This window comes from Hyperolius riggenbachi, chromosome 4, assembly GCF_040937935.1.
Source record: "Hyperolius riggenbachi isolate aHypRig1 chromosome 4, aHypRig1.pri, whole genome shotgun sequence".
In the NCBI taxonomy this organism is placed as follows: domain Eukaryota; kingdom Metazoa; phylum Chordata; class Amphibia; order Anura; family Hyperoliidae; genus Hyperolius; species Hyperolius riggenbachi.
Genome location: NC_090649.1, coordinates 204,157,488 through 204,180,177, shown reverse-complemented (window position 1 = coordinate 204,180,177; position 22,690 = coordinate 204,157,488). Strand labels below are relative to the sequence as shown.

At 46.4% G+C, this 22,690-nt stretch overlaps 1 protein-coding gene across 1 annotated transcript in view; it reads right to left on the bottom strand.

Moving 5' to 3' along the window:
* LOC137570632 (solute carrier family 12 member 9-like) overlaps positions 1-21,284 on the bottom strand; it is a 366,074-nt gene extending 344,790 nt beyond the window's left edge. The window contains exon 1 of the mRNA XM_068279330.1: positions 20,789-21,284. Within this exon, the coding sequence (XP_068135431.1) occupies positions 20,789-20,966 (178 nt within the window). The 5' untranslated portion in view covers positions 20,967-21,284. The remainder of the gene's footprint in view (positions 1-20,788) is intronic.
* Between the last annotated feature and the right edge of the window lie 1,406 nt (positions 21,285-22,690).

Sequence of the window (22,690 nt, the reverse complement as noted above, 5' to 3'; positions counted from 1 at the left end):
CTGGTATATTGGATTATCGGTGATACTGCAGATCACATATAATCTGGTATACGTCTGTATTCCCCGTGACGCTGCAGGTCACCGGTAATCAGATCTCTCTGTGCTTCACCGAGCGTTACACTTACTATATTAGATTTGGGTCATACCTTGTATATTTATACAGATGCATTTGCAGGGACCTGATGACACATTTTTACTATATCCAGATGTTTACTATATCAGAGTTTCCTATAACGAGATTCTACTGTACATAAATACAGGTGCGGTACATGAACCAGAGCTTTGCCTGTGAAGAGAAAAAGCCAAAAGACCAATGTCGTGTGAAAAATCACACTTGAGAGGCAAATAGAGCTTATGCCAACAGGTTAACTATTTGGAAACTAACTACGATCTTTGTAGTAAGCAGAAGCAAATTTTGCTTTCTACAAATAACATCCCATAGTTCATGGCATTTGCAACATTGCACAATTTTTCACAGACATTATAGCTTTTAGTACTTGTGTAGCAAAACATACAGCTATTCCAATCCTCAAACAAATGATCACTCACACAATCAATACATTAATAGTGTTCTCCAACCCTGTCCTCAGGGCCCACCAACAGTGCATGTTTTGTAGAAATCCACAGAGGCAGTTAATTAGCTCTGGTGAGACACTCATTTTTTCACCTGTGAATGTTTGTGGTTTCTGCAAAACATGTTCTGTTGGTGAGCCTTGAGGACAGGGTTGGGGAACTCTGTTTTAATATGGTTTATGGGGTCCAGCTATGTCTTGGAGCATTGGAGAATCTGGTGCTAGTCTAGTTGAGGGGACCCAGCGGGAAACCTGAGACCAATGGCCACTTTCTGTTTGCAGCAAATTGGTTGCATCCACTAATTTGTAAGAAATAGGGGACCCTGGGGGAAATACTAATGCTAAAATTGCACATCAGGACCCTCATCCGCCATCTTTGGCCACTGGGCTTTGGGCACAGCAACTTTACTACACCTAATTCAGTTGGTGGCATGGATAGTGTTTCCTGCTGTATCCTCTATTTCTTACAAATTAGTGGTCAGAACCATATTGCCACCACGAGCTGGAATTGACCATGGGTCCCCTTAAAGAGACTAGCACTGAGAATCTAGCCAATCTAACAGAATAAGTGGACAGTTTACATAAGTAAATACAATAGTGTGAGAGTTGACTTTGATTTGTTAGGTAGTCCTATAAATCCAAAGCTTTACTACAAATCATTGGAACCCAAAGAAATCATTTCATGGGCACCCGGACAACCCAGGTCAGCCAAGTCATTCAAGCCTAGGAGCACCAACAGAGGCAGAGGTTATGGGAAAGCTGTGCTGGGTAGTGTGTTGCCTGACTACACTGATGAATACTACTGATATTTTCCCTGTACCATCCTTCAATTTGTTAGATCGCTCCTTCAAGGGAGGTACAAAGACTCCAACCTATTCAAACGGTGTACTCAAAAGACACAATGGCCTACCTTAAAGTGAACCTGAGGTGAAAATAAATGGATGAGAAAAACAATTGAATCTATCCTCCTACTCCTAAAAATTACCTTTTTTAGATATCCCATGGCTTTATTTTATGTTTAAATATTTACAAAGTAGATATAATGTTTAATTGTCTCAGTGCACAGTTTTAGTCTCTCACGAGTACCAGAGCTAAAATATATGAACTATTGACCTTTTTTATCTATCACCTGCTCTCAGGAGTTGTTATCTGGCAGGAAAAGTAACTTTAAAGCCCCATCTACACGATACAATTCTTTGTGCAATTCGATTACGATTCTATTTACGATCCGATTAAATTCGACATGTCCAATCAGGATTCGATTCGATTAAATTCGGTTTGCCATTGTTTTGCAATGGCAAATCAAATTGAATCGAATTGAATCCCAATCAGACATGTCATATTTAATCGGATCGTAAATAGGATCGTAATCGAATAGCACAAAGAATCGTATCGTGTTGATGGGGCTTTGTGGCTTTAACTCCTTATCAGTGAGAGTTACTCTACAAAGTGTCTGACAAGAGAGAAACTCTTGCTTGCATGCCATGAAGGTTTACTCAATTTAACCTTCTTCTACATAGATTTGGTAAAATTCTACAATTAAGATTGTCTCATTGGTGGACACCTTAAAGTGAAACCGAGGTAAAAATAAACTGATGAGATAAAGAATTGGATTTATCCTCCTACTCCTAAAAATATATATACTGTATATATACTGGCCCTCTTTCACTTTTGTGACCTCTAGGTCATGACACTGGAAGGAGAGATTGATTCTCTCATCCAGCGTGCAGAGAGGCGGAGGAGCAGCAGGGGGCGTGACCAGGGAGAGAGAGCTGCCCAATGACAGCTGTTTTAAACAGGGAATACCTCTCCCCTATGTTTACCTCCAAGATAGCGACAAATAATGTTGCTAATCTCAGGGGGCTATAGTGCGGCAGTTGAGGGGTGGGGAGCAGAGAGCGGCGATGTGGGGACACAGGGGCATGTTATGAGGCAGGGAACATGTCTCTGTGTCCCATCAGCCCCCCCCCCCCCCATGAACCGCTTCGGGTTATCTTTAAGCTGGAGGAAGCCCCAGGTAGGTTCAGATTTACATTTTTATGCTTGGCACAGGGTCCCGTTAAAGGGAACCAGAGATGAGGGAAAGCTGAAAAATGGAAAAAGATGTTATACATACCTGGGGCTTCCTCTAGCTCCATAAGCCTAGATCGCTCCCACGCCGCCATCCTCCGCTGCCTCTATCGCCGGTACCGGGTCCCGTCACTTCAGCCGGACACGACCAGTCTTCCGCATGCACAGGGGCTCCCTCCGGCTCTGTACGCATGCGCAGTACGGAGGGAGCGCACTGTGTTTGCTTCGACTGGCCGAAATGACGGAACCCGGTACCGGCGGACAGAGGCAGCGGAGAAAGGCGGCGTGGGAGCGATCCAGGCTTATGGAGCTGGAGGAAGCCCCAGGTATGTATAAATCTATTTCTTCTTCATCTTTGGTTCTCTTTAAGTGTCCCAAAATGAAAATACATGAACTATTGACCCTTTCCTATCTCTCCCTCTGATCTCAGAAGTTGTATACTGCCAGGAAAACTTTTATGGCTGTATTTTGCGTTCACATCCATCCCAAAAAGTAACTCTTTCAGGCAGCTAAATAAAACAAGTAAAAGAGCCTGGTTATTAATGTGTTTTGCACTGTAAACACACGTTTATGTCATCATGTCACATGTCGCCTCAGGTACACTTTAACAAAGCTTCCCTACATACCTTAACAAACTGTATCAGCGTGCCCAGACTGGTGCTGCTGCTCTCTAAAGGGGCCCATACACTTACCGATTCTCCCGCCGATACACAGCCGATTCGATCACTTGCTGTGAAATTGTTGCGCAAACGCTGACCGAATGATCGATTTCTGTCCGAAATCGATCATTCCCGTCGATTCCCGCCGTTCCTGTCCATGCTAAAGATTTCGCTCGATCGTCGGCGGGTCAGGAGTGCGTCGATAGCAGCGTTTGAATGCCCGACGACCGACGCAATACAGCGGTAATACATTACCTGCCCCGGCTGGCGCAAGTCCCCTGGTCACCGCTGCTCCGTCTCCGCGCTGGGCTCCGAGTCCAGCAGGCTTCACTTCTTCTTAAACAGTAGAGCGCCCTCTACTGTTTAAAGTTCCCCCGGCAGGAATGAAAGTGAAGCTGGAGGAGCCCAGACCGGAGAAGAGACAGCGGAGACCGGGGGAGTTGTGCCGGCCAGATCAGGGAATGTATAGCTGGCGGGGGGGCGGTTTCAGTGGCAGCTCCACGGATGGTGAATCAATTTCATGCTGAAATCAATTCACAATCTGTTTGCAGCAAATGCAGCCATATGATCCTTCTCTGATCAGATCCGATCAGAGAGGGATCTATCTGCTGGTCGATCTGATGGCAAATTGACCAGTGTATGGCCACCTTAAGGCTGCTCCAGACATTACATCCCATTTCTGCTACTTTAAACCTCTTAATGGGAAGACTGGACCCAAATTTAAGAGGATTATAATGCATCACTTCTCCAGCAACACCTACAACCTTTCAGAACACCTCGATTACTTGGGATGGCAGAGATTTAAGCATGATTGGATCTTCCTTGGAATCACCCACTGCTGTACACTGCACACCTTCCTTGGAATTGAAGTGAGACTTTAAAGACTTTCGGACTCTTTGTGCCACCCTCTCTCCATCCTATGAGTAACTTTCATTGATTATCTACAGCATCTATGCTCAGTAGACTATTTTTCTACATATGTTTTATATAATATCTTCAAATTCCTAAAAAAGGAACTGTGTTTTCAATTCCATGCTGTCCATCCATACATCTCTGTTTAAAGAGACACTGAAGCGAGTAAAAAACTCGCTTCTTCTATTCAGCAGGGGCATGTGTGCCCCTGCTAAACCGCCGCTATCCCGCCGCACAACGGGGGTCCCTTACCCCCCAATTCCCCCCCCCCCCCCCCTGCAAAATCTACGGCCAACTTGGTCGTAGATTTTGCTGCTCCTAGAGGCAGGGCTAACGGCTGCAGCCCTGCCTCACAGCGCGTCTATCAGTGGCGCATCGCCGCCTCTCCCCTCTCAGTGAAGGACGACTGAGAGGGGCGGGGGAGAGGCGGAGATATGCGCTTACAGACGCGCGTGAGGCAGGGCTGCAGCGGTTAGCCCTGCCTCAATGCGGAAGAGATCCCCGAGACTCCACGACAGGATTTGGGGGGTAAGGGACTCCCGTTGTGCGGCGCGGTAGCGGCGGTTTAGCAGGGGCACACATGCCCCTGCTGAATATAAGAGAAGAAGTTTTATACTCCCTTCAGATTCTCTTTAAGGACAATTCAGTCTACACAGGCCCTTTGATCTCTGCAGGATACCAAAGCTGGAGCTGAAAAAGTTCACACCTTGACTCTAAATGGGGCCTATCTCAGCAGGAGACCTGAGCTGTCTCTTTTGTCCATTCTAATGTGTAAACTTTAATATTCAGCAGAGACACTTCTCTCTGTATACCAACCAAGAAATATTTTTCCAATTGACAAATCAACCATAATTCTACTTACCGTATTTTTTGGACCATAAGACGCTCCGGACCATAAGACGCACCCAGGTTTAGAGGACAAAAACCAGGAAAAATAATATATACTAAACCTGGTGCATCCATGGTGCAGGGGCATCTTGTGGATCTTCTTCCTCCCTTAATTATTATGTGTCCCTGTGTCCCCTTTGTACTTTTTGTGTCTCCTTTCTGTCCTCTTCTGCCCTGCTTGTGGCCTTCTCTGTCCCCGTGTCCTCATATGTGCTCCCTGTGTCTTTATCTCTGCCCCCTGTGTCCTTATATGTGCCTGATGTGTCCTTATCTTTGCCCCCTGTTTCCTTATATGTGCCCCCGGTGTCCTTATAGCTGTGCCCCCAGTGTCCTTATAGCTGACCATGTCCTTATAGCTGTGCCCCCAGTGTCCATATAGCTGTGCCCCCAGAATCCTTATAGCTGTGCCCCCAGTGTCCTTATAGCTGTGCCCCGAGTGTCCTTATAGCTGTGCCCCCAGTGTCCATATAGCTGTGCCCCCAGTGTCCTTATAGCTGTGCCCCCAGTGTCCTTATAGCTGTGCCCTCAGAATCCTTATAGCTGTGCCCCCAGTGTCCTTATAGTTGTGCCCCCAGTGTCCTTATAGCTGTGCCCCCAGAATCCTTATAGCTGTGCCCCCAGAATCCTTATAGCTGTGCCCCCAGAATCCTTATAGCTGTGCCCCCAGAATCCTTATAGCTGTGCCCCCAGAATCCTTATAGCTGTGCCCCCAGTGTCCTTATAGCTGACCATGTCCTTATAGCTGTGCCCCCAGTGTCCATATAGCTGTGCCCCCAGTATCCTTATAGCTGTGCCCCAAGTGTCCTTATAGCTGTACTCAGTGTCCTTATAGCTGTGCCCCCAGTGTCCATATAGCTGTGCCCCCAGTATCCTTATAGCTGTGCCCCCAGTGTCCTTATAGCTGTGCCCCCAGTGTACTTATAGCTGACCATGTCCTTATAGCTGTGCTCCCAGTGTCCATATAGCTGTGCCCCCAGTGTCCTTATAGCTGTGCCCCAAGTGTCTTTATAGCTGTGCTCAGTGTCCTTATAGCTGCCCATGTCCTTATAGCTGTGCCCCCAGTGTCCTTACTGCTGTGCCCCCAGTATCCTTATAGCTGTGCCCCAAGTGTCCATATAGCTGTGCCCCCAGTGTCCTTATAGCTGTGCCCCCAGTGTCCATATAGCTGTGCCCCCAGAATCCTTATAGCTGTGCCCCCAGTGTCCTTATAGTTGTGCCCCCAGAATCCTTATAGCTGTGCCCCCAGAATCCTTATAGCTGTGCCCCCAGAATCCTTATAGCTGTGCCCCCAGTGTCCTTATAGCTGACCATGTCCTTATAGCTGTGCCCCCAGTGTCCATATAGCTGTGCCCCCAGTATCCTTATAGCTGTGCCCCAAGTGTCCTTATAGCTGTGCTCAGTGTCCTTATAGCTGCCCATGTCCTTATAGCTGTGCCCCCAGTGTCCATATAGCTGTGCCCCCAGTATCCTTATAGCTGTGCCCCCAGTGTCCTTATAGCTGTGCCCCCAGTGTCCTTATAGCTGTGCCCCCAGTGTACTTATAGTTGACCATGTCCTTATAGCTGTGCCCCCAGTGTCCATATAGCTGTGCCCCCAGTGTCCTTATAGCTGTGCCCCAAGTGTCCTTATAGCTGTGCTCAGTGTCCTTATAGCTGCCCATGTCCTTATAGCTGTGCCCAGTGTCCTTACAGCTGTGCCCCCAGTGTCCTTATAGCTGTGCCCCCAGTGTCCTTAAAGCTGTGCCCCCAGTGTCCTTATAGCTGACCATGTCCTTATAGCTGTGCCCCCAGTGTCCATATAGCTGTGCCCCCAGTGTCCTTATAGCTGTGCCCCAAGTGTCCTTATAGCTGTGCTCAGTGTCCTTATAGCTGCCCATGTCCTTATAGCTGTGCCCAGTGTCCTTACAGCTGTGCCCCCAGTGTCCTTATAGCTGTGCCCCCAGTGTCCTTATAGCTGTGCCCCCAGTGTCCTTATAGCTGTGCCCCCAGTGCCCTTATCTGTGCCCCCAGTGTCATAGCTGTGCCCAGTGCCCTTATCTGTGCCCCCAGTGTCCTTATAGCTGTGCCCAGTGTCCTTATAGCTGTGCCCAGTGTCCTTATAGCTGTGCCCCCCAATGTCCTTATAGCTGTGCCCCCCAGTGTCATTATAGCGGTGCCCCCCAGTGTCCTTATAGCTGTGCCCAGTGTCATTATATGTGCCCCCCAGTGTCCTTATAGCAGTGCCCCAGTGTCCTTATATCTGTATCTGTACCCCGTGTCCTTATTTACCCCGGTACCTGTACCCTGGTGTTCTCATGTCGGCTTCCCTGAGCCCCGTCCCTAATCCCCTCTGTCCAGGATGCCTCTTGTGTGGCGTGAGGCTTACCCCATGATGCCGCTGTGAGTATCGGTAATCCTCGTTGTAAAGTCGTTGACTCGGGGTTCGCGCTCGCAAGCAAAGTATTCCCCTCTTCACTTCCGCATTAGTGACGTATTAGTGACCACTATAAGGACACTGGGGGGCACAACTATAAGGACACTGGGGGGCACCGCTATACGGACACAGGCTTATTAGGCTACTCATATCCGCATAAGCAGCCAGGATGAGCCGGGGAAAGTACAATAAACGCCTGGGGACATTGCCGACAATCAGATCGGAATGTTCCACTACCACTTCTTAAGGGGAGGCAAGTCTGTATTGGCACATTCGGACCATAAGACGCACCAATATTTTCTCCCTCTCTTTGGGGGGAAAAAGTGCGTGTTATGGTCTGAAAAATACGGTAAGTCTGTTGGAATCCTCAGAAAAACCAAAAGAGGGTCCAGAGGATGTGGAAAAAGAAGTTCCTTACTGCAGAACCAAAATAACTCTGTGACAAATTCTACAGAGTACACACAGACAACAACCTTAAAAGTTCCAGCAAAATCCAGCAGAGATGACAGCCACACATCTGGAGACTGTTCTCTCCTGGAGTCCTCAATAACAGACCTCAGCACCAAAGGTAACCCCATCAAGGCTGTTCTCTGTAATGTCAGATCCATAAACTACAAAACAGCAATCATACATGATCTAATAGAGTCTTCTGATCTGGCCTGCCTGACAGAGACCTGGCTTTCTGAACCAATTGGCCCCACCCTGGAGGCCGCCGTGCCTATAAACTATTCTGTGATACACTGCAACAGGAAAGAACGCAGGGGCGTAGGGGTTGCACTTTGCTTTCGATCAGCTTTGAAAATCAGACCACTTACTGTAGGTAATTTCCCTAAAAACAAGGTCTATTCTTAATTTTGTTCAATAACATGGTTGGATTGTACAATCGTTTTGGTCACAAGAAAAGCTGTTATGTCTTAATACATCCAGACTTTCTGTGGGTTCAACCCTGCACCATGAGTAGTTATGCTGAATTACTTTCTAACATATAAGAATTAAAGACCCCCCACTAATAATGACATGTTTCAACTCCAAAAAATGGAGCCGTCATCAGGGCAAAATATGTAAGTGCTTAGGGTGCTAAAGTGCATAGTAGAAGGAAAGGCAGCATTACAGATACATATGAAGGAAAATAACAAACATGAGAGCTGTGCTTTCCAGCAAAGTCCGGTCTAGGTAGGTAACCCCTACCTAGACCTAACCTCCCACCATCTATGTTTTAAACATAGATGGTGGGAGGTTAGGTCTAGGTAGGGGTTAGGTTAGTGTTATGGCGGGTGGTTACTGTCAGGCATAGGTAGGGGTAGGTTAGTGTTAGGCATAGATGGTGAGAGGTTAGTGTAAGGTGTCCGGCATAGGTAGGGGTACTAAGGTTAGCATTAGGCATAGATGAAGAGAGGTTAGTGTAAGGCAGGGGTCTCAAACTCGCGGCCCGAGGGCCATTTGCAGCCCTCGATACAATACTTTGTGGCCCGCGCCAGCAAAAGAGACACTGAAGCGAACTATTTTGGCCTATTTTACCTTATAGTTCTCTTCAGTGCTCCCAAGTAATCCGCCGCATCCCTGCCGCTAAACGAGGGCTGCAGAGCCCCCCAAATCCCGCGGGCAAACATCCAGGACTGCGCTGAGGGGCATAGCTTCCAGCTATAGCTCTGCGCCTCCTGATGTCAATCACCGCACGGATCGCCGCCTCTCCCCGCCCCTCTCTGTGAAGGAAGAGTGAGAGGGGCGGGCAGAGGCAGCGATCCGCCGCAATTGAAGTCAGGAGGGGCAGAGCTGAAGCTGAAAGCTCTGCCCCTTCCAGGAAATATTTCCCCCCGGGGGATTTGGGGGCTCTGCAGCCCTCGTTTTGCGGTAAGGATATGGCGGATTACTTGTAATGGGAGCACTGAAGCGGACTATAAGGTAAAATAGTTCGGACACTTCATGTTCAGAAGAAATAATTAAAACTGTTAATAATGACATTTGAGGACTTTTTCCGTGAAATCCCTTATGTGGCACAGCCTCATCCTGACTTTGCCTCCTGCGGCCCCCAGGTAAATTGAGTTTCAGACCCCTAGTGTAAGGTGTCAGGTGTAGGTAGGGGGTAGGTTAGTGTTAGGCACATATGGTGAGAGGTCAGTGTAAGGTGTCAGGCATAGGTAGGGGTAGGTTAGTGTTAGGCATGAATGGGGAGAGGTTAGTGTTAGGCATAGATGGGGAGAGGTTAGTGTAAGGTGTCAGGCATAGGTAGGAGGTAAGTTAGTGTTAGACACAGATGGCGAGAGGTTAGTGTAAGGTTTCAGGTGTAGGTATGGGGTAGGTTAGTGTTAGGCACATATGGTGAGAGGTCAGTGTAAGGTGTCAGGCATAGGTAGGGGTAGGTTAGTATTAAACACAGATGGTGAGAGGTTAGTGTAAGGTGTCAGGCGTAGGTAGGGGGTAGGTTAGTGTTAGGCACATATGATGAGAGGTCAGTGTAAGGTGTCAGGCATAGGTAGGTGTAGGTTAGTGTTAGGCATAGATGGTGAGAGGTTAGAGTAAGGTGCCAGGCATAGGTAGGGGGTAGGTCAGTGTTAGGCATAGATCATGAGAGGTTAGTGTTAGGTGTCAGGTGTAGGTTAGTGTTAGGAAAAGATGGTGGAAAGTTAGGTCTAGGTAGTGGGTAGGTTAGTGTTATGGTGGGAGGTTACTATCAGGCGTAGGTAGGGGGTAGGTTAGTGTTAGACATAGATGGTGGAAGGTTAGGTCTAGGTAGGGGGTAGGTTAGTGTTATGGTGGGAGGTTACTGTCAGGCGTAGGTAGGGGGTAGGTTAGTGTTATGGTGGGAGGTTACTGTCAGGCGTAGGTAGGGGGTAGGTTAGTGTTAGACATAGATGGTGAGAGGTTAGTGTAAAGTGTCAGGCGTAGATAGGGGGTAGGTTATTGTTAGTCATAGATGGTGGAATGTTAGGTCTAGGTAGGGGGAAGGTTAGTGTTGGCGGGTTTCTTTTGCATAGATAACAAGTGAAGTGTCTTAAAGGGAGTCTGAAGAGAGAATGAAAATAAAAAACAGATACTCCCCTAAAGAGAGGGAAGGCTCTGGGTTCTATAGTGCCATCCCGTTCTCTTCCCAGTCCCCGTTAGCAGTCCATGACCGGTTTGGCTCAACATTACTAGGCCAATGCAGCACAGACGCAAAGTCAGATGTCAGATGTATAGCTGATGGGGCGTTCTGTTGCTATGCGGGAAGGCGGAGGGCCGCAGATATGACATCACGGGTGCGATGAGCGGCGTGCACAAAGCAATTGACTGCCGCTTGGCTGAGCAAAAAAAGGCCAATCATAAATTTAAGGTTCTGATAAGGTCATTAACAGCACTGGAGTCAGTCTTACAGCTGAAGGGGATGGAGAGGAAACTAGCAGAGCTGATATTTCGCCTGTGAATGTGTGCATTAGAACTCACCCAAACACAATTTTGTCTGGTCTCTACTATAAACCCCTGGCACTTCTCACAGCAGCTTGTATGTCCATCGTACAGAGGATGAGATCAGGTGACAGAAGATGCTGACTGTCATAACACACTAGGAAGTGAGAGAGATGCAGGGATTGGGAACTCTGAAATTCAGGCATCAGTGCAGCAAGGGGGGGGAGGGGAGGGTGGCGCTATGGACCAGAAGAGAAGGTTTTACTTTGACATATGACCACTTCTCTCTCCAAGTCCGGTCGCCCTGTCGCCCTTTTGATTTTATCACCCAAGGCCTTTGTGGCCTTTGCAGAAATCTGGCCCTGTGTGTACCAAGCATGAAGGCTCTGCAGACTAGCTGTCTCTCAGGCACTTTACTATTTAGCAGGAAATAACCATAAATCAATGTAACAGAGATGATGACCAGTCTGTACAGGTACTAGTCATGTGTTCTTCCGGTCTACAGAAACACACTGCCAGCTCCTATGAGCAGGTGCTGTCCAACAGTGCTGCACAAAGCTTCCACAACCCATACCAGAAGATTTGCTAGAAACGGTTTAGATTGTCACTTCTCTGCTTCCTTGCAACACATCAAGTTAGCCAAGACATATTTGCACAGTCTAGCGGATATGGTTAAAAAAAAGTGAGAAAAAAACCCAAAAACAAATGTCGATTTTAATGCTGTTTACAAATACGCTGACTGGTCAAATGTAAACAGAAACATGCAGCAAACAGGTGCCCAAATGGAATAAATAGTGTGGCTATACACAATCAGACAATGATATTAAAGTGGAACTCCAGGAAGTGCACTTGTCTTCTTCAGTGCTCACAAACTGTAAATGTAAAGTTCGACCAGGGGTACCCACACTTTTCCCACTCGAGAGCTAGTTCGGAAACATCCGAGTCAAGGGGGGGGGGTCTGAAAGTAAGTAATGCAGTGCCTGATATATTATGGATTTTATCTGGCTTGATTTCACCCGCAGATGCAGCACAGCAGTAGCTCCATTCCTCTGCAGAGTGTCCGGCATAGACTTCTCTCCCTCACTGCGTTATTTTTGACACAATTGCAGCCCTCATTTGCTGCATATGACCTGCTGAGAGGGGCCAAGGACACTGTCACTGAGCTCTCACCATGTGATTGGCTGGCACCACATGCTGACAGTGCAAAGCCAGACAGTCACAGCACGAGAGCAAAGTGTCAGTCTCCTTGGCCCCTCCCAGCAGGTCTGGCTTCACTAATTGAGCGTCTGACTGCGATCTACTGGTAGATCATGATTGATGCAATGGGCAACCCTGAGTTAGGCACACATAATGTACTGAATAGATCAGATAGATTCAATGAATAGTTTCCAGATAACAACCCAATCGCAATTTCAGATCTGCTCATGACTTTTTGTCCTCCTCTAGATTTACCTCCTCGCATTCACATATACAAGATTTGGCACGTGCTTCACCCCTCCTCTGGAATGCCCTTCCACTACACATCTGTCACTCTCCAACCTTTGTTACCTTTAACCTTTTCAGCCGCACGGACGTGAGCCTTACGTCCGGAGCTGGTGCTGCTACAGCCGCAGGGACTCAAGTCCGTGCAGTTTGTGGGGCTGCGTACATGAACGTGTGGGCGGAAGCCCACTATTGCGATGGTCCCCGGAGTCAGGAGGGATTGGTAGCAGTGGACAGAGCGAGGTCCCCTCAGCCAATCCGTTCTTGTACAGTGAGAATGATAACTGTTTTTGTTTAAAAACAGTGATCATTCTCAGATTTAGTAGCGATTGTGTCGCTGTGCTCCCTCCTGCTTGCTCGTTCCTGCCACCGATCGTTAGATTAATGAATGGGAACTTTGTTCCCATTCATTAATTTACCCTCTAGGTCCCCATGATGGCCGACATCAATGAGATGCCTGCGTCACTCCCAAAGTAACACACGCATGCATTACTTCCTATTTGCGTACTTATAGTACGCAATAGAAAATAATGCTTAAGGACATCTTGTGGCCAAAAAAGTAAAATTACACCTACAGACATTAGGGACTAAAAATGTTTTAATATGTATGTTAAGAGGGTATATTATTATTAAATTATGTGCTTGTAATTAGTGATGGATGTAAAACTAAAAAAAATTTACCTTTATTTTCAAATAAAATATTGTCACCATACATTCTACTAGGGTTATAATTTAAATGTTGCAATAAACGGCACAAATAGGAAAATAAAATGTGTGGCTTTTATCCACAGTTTTACATTTTATTTTAAAACTATAATGGCCAAAACTGAGAAATATTTTTTTTTTCTTATTATACCCATTAAAATGTTTTTAGAATAAAATAATACTTAGCATAATGTACCACCCAAAGAAAGCCTAATTGGTGGTGAAAAAACAAGGTATAGATCATTTAGTTGTAATAAGTAGTGATAAAGTTATTGGAGAATGAAAGGGAGTAGCACTCAAATGTGAAAATTCCTCTCGTCCATAGGTGAAAACAACCCACAGGCTGAAATGGTTAAAGGGACTCCGAGCAGTAAATAAATACAAAATCGGAAATTACCTGGGGCTTTCTCCAGCCCATCGTAGGTCGGTAGGTCCCTCTGGCTCTTCTCCCAGAGCCTGGCCAGAAATGGCTCCCGGCGGCTCCTGGCGACACTGGGCCCGAGTGTCGAGCTCCTTCTTTCGGAAAGGTAACGTGAGTCGTCACCACGACGGCCGCCTCGCGTCATCACGGCAGCCGGCATGACAGTACTGCACATGCGCGGTTTAATCACGGCGCCCGGCGTGACAGTACTGCGCATGCACGTTATAATCGCGCATGCGCCATACTGTCACGCCGGCCGCCGTGATGACGCGAGGCGGCCGGCGTGGTGACGACTGACGTCACCTTTCAGGAAGAAGGAGCCCTACATTCAGGCCCAGTGTCGCCGGGAGCCATTTCTGGCCAGGTCCTGGGAGAAGAGCCAGAGGGACGCCAAGGGACCTCCCGACCTACGATGGGCTGGAGAAACCCCCGGTAAGTTCCGATTTTGTATTTATCTACTGCTCGGAGTCCCTTTAAACACTTCCTGAAAACTCATTATTTCTCCTTCACTCCCCACATCCAAAACCCCACAAAGTCCTGCAACTTCCACCTTCGTAACATCTGTAAGATTCGCCCTTTCCTGACCTCTGCCACCACCAAACTCCTCATCCATGCCCTCCTAATTTCCCGCCTTGACTACTGCAATGCCCTGCTGTCTGGTCTCCCTATGACCCGAACAGCCCCACTGCAGTCCATCATGAATGCAGCAGCCAGAATTATCCACTGCTCCCATCGCTCCACCATGGGGGATCCCCTCCTCGAATCCCTCCACTGGCTTCCTATCCAGTCCAGAATCAGATTCAAGATACTGTGTCTGACCTACAAATCTGTCTACAAAACCTGTCCAACCTACATTTCCGATCTTACTCAGAGGTACACACCTAGCCGCTCACTCCGCTCTTCCAATGAACTTCGCCTAACCGCCCCCCGCATCACACAGTCCCATTGTCACTGTAATTACCAATTCTGTATTTCATACTGATTCTGTATTTTGTACCAACTCTGTATTTTGTATATTGGTGTATACCATTGTATTATTATGTACCAGTTTGTTTCTTACTTTGTACAGTGCCACAGAATATGTTGGCGCCTTGTAAATCAATAATATTAATAATAATGAAAACATAAAATCTAATGAAAATCTATTATAAATGTAATGCTGGGAATACACCATGAGATTTTTTGGCATATGGTTCGATAGATAATTTCCGACAGGTCCGATCTTATTTTCGATTGCTTTTCTGATCGATTTCTCATAGAAGTGAATGGAAATCAATTCGAAAATCGATCATAAAATCGATCGGACAGTAAATCTGCTGAAGAATCTCATTGTGTATTCCCAGCATTAGACCTACAGTATCATTCAGGAAGAGTGGGGGCAGGGAACTTTGCCACCACCAGAACAAGAGTGAGGCATCAGCATTGTACTGCAGTAAATAGTACTAAGCTAGAGGCTTTGGCATAGAGAGGTGCTGGCAACTAATCTAATGTCAAGTGGGCAAAGCTGGATTTCTGGAAAGGCACCTAAAGCTGGCCATACATCACTAAGGCCTCTTTCACAGTGGGACGTTGCGTTTGATGCGACGTTAAAGTCGCACAACGTGCCCCTAACGCAGCGCATGTAGGTTATGAAATTGGACGTTATTTTGCACTGCGTAATGTGTCTTTTGGTGCGCCTTCTTCGTCGCATACTGATGGAAAAAAAACAGCGCATGCGTTACATTTTTAAAAATAAACATTACTGAGCATGTGCAACACACATAACACAGCAAATTTATTGCTAAACGCACAGCATGCAGCACTTTCTAAATATTGCTACACGTTACACACAACGCAACGTGTGCACTGTGAATGTCGCACAGACTTTGTATTGCTGTGCGTTAGTCTGCGTTATAATTGTTTATAACGTGCGACTTTAACGCCCCACTGTGAAAGAGGTGAAAGAGGCCTTAATGTATGAGCAAATCGACCATTAGATAGATCCCTCTCTGGTCAAATCTGATCCGAAAGGGATCTGTTGCCTGTCCACACACTGTCCAAAGATTTGCAATAGATTTCAGCACACCTTACACAGGCGGAGGGGCACGACAGTCCGGGGGTCTGTCGATCATTGCGATAATGATTGCCACTACTGCTGTGCAGTCGATCAAGCCCTTGTGAACAATATTTTCCAGCATGTCCGACGTGGCCACCTGATTGATCCCTTTTTTTCACTAGATCGATCAGGCAGCCATATTGTGACAACATTGTCCTATTTCTATGAACAAAGGTCCTAATAAACAATACTTGATTACAGTGGTGTGAAAAACTATTTGCCCCCTTCCTGATTTCTTATTCTTTTGCATGTTTGTCACACTTAAATGTTTCTGCTCATCAAAAACCGTTAACTATTAGTCAAAGATAACATAATTGAACACAAAATGCAGTTTTAAATGATGTTTTTTATTATTTAGTGAGAAAAAAAACTCAAAACCTACATGGCCCTCTGTGAAAAAGAAATTGCCCCCTGAACCTAATAACTGGTTGGGCCACGCTTAGCAGCAATAACTGCAATCAAGCATTTGCGATAACTTGCAACAAGTCTTTTACAGCACTCTGGAGGAATTTTGGCCCACTCATCTTTGCAGAATTGTTGTAATTCAGCTTTATTTGAGGGTTTTCTAGCATGAACCGCCTTTTTAAGGTCATGCCACAACATCTCAATAGGATTCAGGTCAGGACTTTGACTAGGCCTCTCCAAAGTCTTCATTTTGTTTTTCTTCAGCCATTCAGAGGTGAATTTGCTGGTGTGTTTCGGGTCATTGTCCTGCTGCAGCACCCAAGATCGCTTCAACTTGAGTTGACGAACAGATGGCCAGACATTCTCCTTCAGGATTTTTTGGCAGACAGTAGAATTCATGGTTCCATCTATCACAGCATGCCTTCCAGGTCCTGAAGCAGCAAACCAACCCCAGACCATCACACTACCACCACCATATTTTACTGTTGGTATGATGTTCTTCTGCTGAAATGCTGTGTTACTTCTATGCCAGATGTAACGGGACACGCACCTTCCAAAAAGTTCAACTTTTGTCTCGTCGGTCCACAAGGTATGTTCTCAAAAGTCTTGGCAATCATTGAAATGTTTTTTTAGCAAAATTGAGACGAGCCTTAATGTTCTTTTTGCTTAAAAGTGGTCTGCGCCTTGGATATCTTCCATGCAGGCTGTTTTTGCCCAGTCTCTTTCTTATGGTGGAGTCGTGAACACTGACCTTAATTGAGGCAAGTGAGGCCTGCAGTTCTTTACATGTTGTCCTGGGATCTTTTGTGGCCTCTCGGATGAGTTTTCTCTGCGCTCTTGGGGTAATTTTGGTCGGCCGGCCACTCCTGGGAAGGTTCATCACTGTTCCATGTGTTTGCCATTTGTGGATAATGGCTCTCACTGTGGTTTGCTGGAGTCCCAAAGCTTTAGAAATGGCTTTATAACCTTTACCAGACTGATAGATTTCAATTACAGTACTTGTGTTCTCATTTGTTCCTGAATTTCTTTGGATCTTGGCATGATGTCTAGCTTTTGAGGTGCTTTTGGTTTACTTCTCTGTGTCAGATAGCTCCTATTTAAGTGATATCTTGATTGAAACAGGTGTGGCAGTAATCAGGCCTGGGGGTGACTACAGAAATTGAACTCAGGTGTAATAAACCACCTTTAAGTTATTTTTAACAAGGGGGGGGGGCAATCACTTTTTCACACAGGGCCATGTAGATTTGGAGGTTTTTTTTTCTCACTAAATAATAAAAACCATCATTTAAAACTGCATTTTGTGTTCAATTAGGTCATCTTTGACTAATAGTTAACGGTTTTTGATGAGCAGAAACATTTAAGTGTAACAAACATGCAAAAGAATAAGAAATCAGGAAGGGGGCAAATAGTTTTTCACACCACTGTATATCCGAGATTCTATTTATGAAACCGAAATAAAACAGCAGTGGACTGCTACCTGTTTAACCACTTCAGCCTAACTGGACGAAAATTTTCCCGCGGGCCCCCCCGTGCGCGCTCCCGCTGGGGGCCGTTAGCCCAGCGATCAATGAAAGGGATTATAAATCCCTTTGTTTTCAATATAGATAAAGTGCTTGTAGAGTGGCACTCCCCATGTATAAGTCACTGCATGCAGAAAAACGTAAATGATCACAAGGAAAACAAATTCTATCTCACCATTCCTCCGTTAACCCTTGATGTCTTGCTTGCTTGGACGTGTGCACATTGGATCCAGGATTGAAAAAGAGATTGCAGCTACGACCAGGAAGAGAAAGAAAACATCCGGGCACCTTCCGTCCTTTACTTTATTGCATTACTTGTATCATCGTGGGTTACATATCAAGAGTGTGTTCACCTATTGGTTCATGCTGGTGGTGGTGAGTGGGAGGTGGGGGTGTTGGGCATCAGTTGGGGCTTGCGACGGCCGTTTCGCGTCCTTGCAGACGCTTGGTCACCCTGCGCTCCAGTAACTGAGGCGGGCCGCAAACATCCGGTATATGCGGAGGCAAACCCCGCCTCTTCCGGGTGTCACGTCCGCCAATGTGAAGACTTGGGAGAGGTTGCCTGGTTACGGGACGCACGCCGCTCCGCCAAAGGACTACCATGCCTAGCAGGCAGCGTGAATGGGAGGCGGAGAGGGAGCAATGTGTCTCAATTATAAATCCCTTTCACTGATCGGACCCCCCCCGGAGAAAAGCCGACAGCGTCTCTTCAGACGCTGCGGCTTTTCTGAGATCAAAAAGTTCCCCTGCTTCTATCTTCTTCCTGGGAGCGAGCTCGATCGCTCCCAGGACTTTTTGACTGTGGCCATCTTGTGGCCAAATAGCAAACTACACCAAAAATCACCTTACATTTAATAAAATAAATTTTTACACATGTAAAATCCCCTGTCTACCTCCCACACCAAAAATACCCACATACAAGTTTTAATAAAAAATAAAATAAAAAAATTACAATAATAAAAAAAAAAAAAAAAACATAAATAGTTACCTAAGGGTCTAAACTTTTTAAATATTCATGGCAAAGGAGTATATCAATATGATTTATTAAATTATGGGCTTCTAAATAGTGATGGACGCAAATTGAAAAAATGCACCTTTATTTCCAAATAAAATATTGTCGGGATACATTGTGATAGGGACATAATTTTAACGGTGTAATACCTGGGACATATGGGCAAATACAATACGTGAGTTTTAATTATGGAGGCATGTATTATTTTAAAACTATAATGGCTGAAAACTGAGAAATAATGATTTTTTTCCGTTTTTTTCTTATTCTTCCTGTTAAAATGCATTTACAGTAAAGTGGCTCTTAGCAAAATGTACTACCCACAGAAAGCCTAATTGGTGGCGGAAAAAACAAGATATAGATCAATTCATTGTGATGAGTAGTGATAAAGTTATTGGCAAATGAATGGTAGGTGAAAGTTGCTCAGATGTAAAAAATTCTCAACCCTGTAGGCTTTATATGAAAAGGGCGCCTGTAAAAAAGGCGCCTGGTGTAGCCCATATATACCAATTTCGGCTACAAAAAAGGCGCCTGGTGTAGCCCATATAAACTTCGGCTACAAAAAAGGCGCCTGGTGTAGCCCATATAAACTTCGGCTACAAAAAGGCGCTTGGTGTAGCCTATATAAACTTCGGGTACAAAAAAGGCGCCTGGTGCAGCCCATATAAACTTCGGCTACAAAAAGGCGACTGGTGTAGCCCATATAAACTTCGGCTACAAAAAAAAGGCGCCTGGTGTAGCCCATATAAACTTCGACAACAAAAAAAGCACCTGGTGTAGCCCATATAAACTTCGGCTACAAAAAAGGCGCCTGGTGAAGCCCATATAAACTTCGGCTACAAAAAAGGCGCCTGGTGAAGCCCATATAAACTTCGGCTACAAAAAAAGGCGTCTGGTGTAGCCCATATAAACTTCGGCTACAAAAAAGGCGCCTGGTGTAGCCCATATCAAAACTCGGGCGCCCTTTTCTACACCTTGTAACCCATATTTCCAGAAATAACATTGATGTCTATGGCGGCGCCCTTTTCATACAGGCAGCTCAGGCGCCCTTTTCAACCGATAGCGGTTAAGGCCTCCTTTCCACGGACCACTGATAGACAGTGAAATGCCTCTCAAACTCTCACAACTGCTTGCTGCTGCCTCGCAACTGCTTGTTCCTGCCTAGTAACTGCTCACTGCTTACTGGTAACTGTTCACTGCTGCCTGGTAACTGCTTGCTGAGCACACAGTTCAACTGCTCGTGGAAAAGAGGCCTAATTGTTCTTTTTCACTTTAGAACCTTTCCACTTACTTATAAAGTGGCCATAAGCAGGAGAGTGAAGACAATAATCGTACTTCCTGATGATCGCTGCTTTATAATTGTACCCGCAGTTTGCAGCTAATTAGGTATGAGGGCCCTTTTCCACGGGCAGATGAACTGTGTGCTCAGCAAGCAGTTACCAGGCAGCAGCAGGCAGTTGTGAGTGTAGAGAGACTTTTCACTGCCTATCAACTGCTCGTGGAAAAGAGGCCTTTAGCAGAAAGGTCTTTTCGAAACCTGAACTACTGACAAAATCAGTGCACATTAATGGCCAGTCTGTGCAAGCACAGTGTAGTCCCTCCGTCTCTTGCAAGCACAGTACTATTCTCCGCTGGAGAGAGACGGAGAGAGCGCCTGCGCTTGCTCAGACTGGCGCGACTGGCCGAAGTTAGGGGACCCGCTAATGAAGACGGAGAAGACTGAGGATGGCGGCGTGGGAGCAATCCGTGTGGATGGGGCTGGAGGAAGCCCCAAGTACAGGTGCGTAACAATAGCCCCTGCAAGGAATGCAGCCGCAGGGTGGCCCTTAGGGGGAGATGCCTGGGGGTGAGGGGCTGGCTCTGGGGCCCAAACAGCAGCAGGGAGGGGGCCCCGACTCTCCCCCTCCCTCATCTCGGGCTACCATCGCACTCCTCCCTCTAGCAACAACAGCTGTAGGGCCCATCCAAAGTTTTGCAGGGGGGCCCAGCGATTTCAAGTTATGCCCCTGCCCTGGTATGTATAAAACTTTTAAGATTCATTCATCAACACTTTCTAAATAGCTCCATTAAACTCTTTAGAGACATTTAAAATTTACTTAATGCACATATTTATATGTATCTGCTGAATCAAGGTAACACTGTCCAGGAAGTAGGATTGCAAAAAGTAGACTCATCTCCACTAATAAGATTTATAAATATTACAATGTTAGTCATAGCAAAGAAAATCAGAGGTGTGTTATGGGAGGATACAACATACCGATCCTAAGGAAAAGCACCACACTGAACATGGCAAGTAAAGTGGGCACCACGACTCCCAGGAAGGTGGAAAGTTTTCTGGAGCCAGCTCGGCGCCCCGTGTTCCTGCGGACCTGCTCATCCTCCTGGCTCCCCGGTGTCCCCAGGGGATAGACGACCAGCGGGCTCCGTTCATCCATATTAGCCCAGGCGATATGTATTCATTCAAGTTTCCTTTCTCTTTCTTCCGCACATGAGCTGCCAGCCCAGAGCCAGCAGGGAATCCTCCCCAGTCCCAGACAGTCCAGGTACAGCCTGTCCCTCCCTCAGCAGCTAGCACTGCCCCCAGCACCACCTCCCCGCAATACACGTGTGTGACAACTAGTTCTGTCACCCTGCAGGGATGGTCGTGGATACAGGGAAATTCTCGCTAGGAATGTATACGAACAACCAACAGGAAATGCAGTGCTGTGCTGTGCAGGTGCTGCTTTCACTTTGCATGCAGGCTGCCCTCACAAGTCCCTGTCCAGCGATGTGCCCGGCTGGCAGCAGCAGGGTGCTGTACTGACACAGTAAATAGACTTCCCCAGTGATGCAGCTGATATTATAAACGGACAGCAGAATGGCAGTATTGCAACACCCCTGAAAAATCAAGTGGAAATTCCAAGACTAAGCAACTGCCTGATACAGGGAAATGTAAGCAGAAGCTCACACAGCAGTGACAGCACCTAGCCCACAGGGAGGGCGGGTCCTTCTCTGAAAAGGACCCGGAAATCTAAGAATTCTCCCTTCTGAATCTATGGCTAACATGATGAGGGAAACAGATGATCTGAACAGCACAGATAAAATGTCAACACAGCTTTCGATCTACCTCGCTTGCAGCATACTGGTCAGAGTGGATCAGACGCAGACCTGTTCCTTCTCAGGTTACAGCAGTGGGTCCCCCCTTCCTGAGCATCCAGAGCAGCAGAGTCTTCTCATCATAGCATGCAAGGCAGGGCTGTGGGCAGTGTTACAGTTTTACCAACTACAGAGAGCAGTAAATTTAGAGGCAATGGCCTCAGGGCCCCAAAGGAGGCTATTGCCCCAGAGCCTGTAGGGGCCCCCAGTGGCTACAAGAGGAAAAAAAATTTTTTCAAAAAGACCTTATAGTTTTTGAGAAAATCGATTTTAAAGTTTCAAAGGAAAAAAAAATCACATTTAAAAACCCGCTGACTTTAACGATTAATAGCAAATCCACCTTAAATGCTAGAAACCCTAAATTTGCAGGATATGTTAAGGAGATCATTGGGAATAAGAGGAAAAAAACACATTTTTAAAAAGACCTTATAGTTTTTGAGAAAATCGATTTTAAAGTTTCGAAGGATAAAAGTATACTTTTAAATGAGGTAATGTCACTTTTAGTAGCAAACCTAACGGTAGTGTAAATTTACATGAATCAAAAGAAAGAGCAATTAATTTCCTGATGGGGTTTCCAGGAGGTCCATACGCAGCCGCGGCGCTTTGGCCAGGGATCGTTATACAGCCGCAATGTGGCTGTATGAGGATCCCTGGCATTTTTTCCTATTTTCCCAATTTTTTTTTTGTGTTTAGAGTGTGGGAAATTTTTTTAAAAAAATTATATGGGGTCCCCCCTCCTGAAACTTTTTAACCCCTTGTCCTCCATGCAGGCTGGGATAGCCAGAATGTGGAGCTCCGACCGATTGGGGCTTCACACCCTGACTATACCAGCTGCAAAAAAGGTCCCTTAATGCCGATTTATGTTCCGGGTTATCTGTTGGGGGGCCCCCCAGGTTTATTTTGCTCTGGGGCCCCCTTGTTGCTAAAACCGGTGCGCCGATAACGTCGCACCCGCTGCCTTGTAAAATAGCGCATCGGGTGACCCAGAAGCGGCGCATTGATGCACCGTTTCGGGGGGCACCTG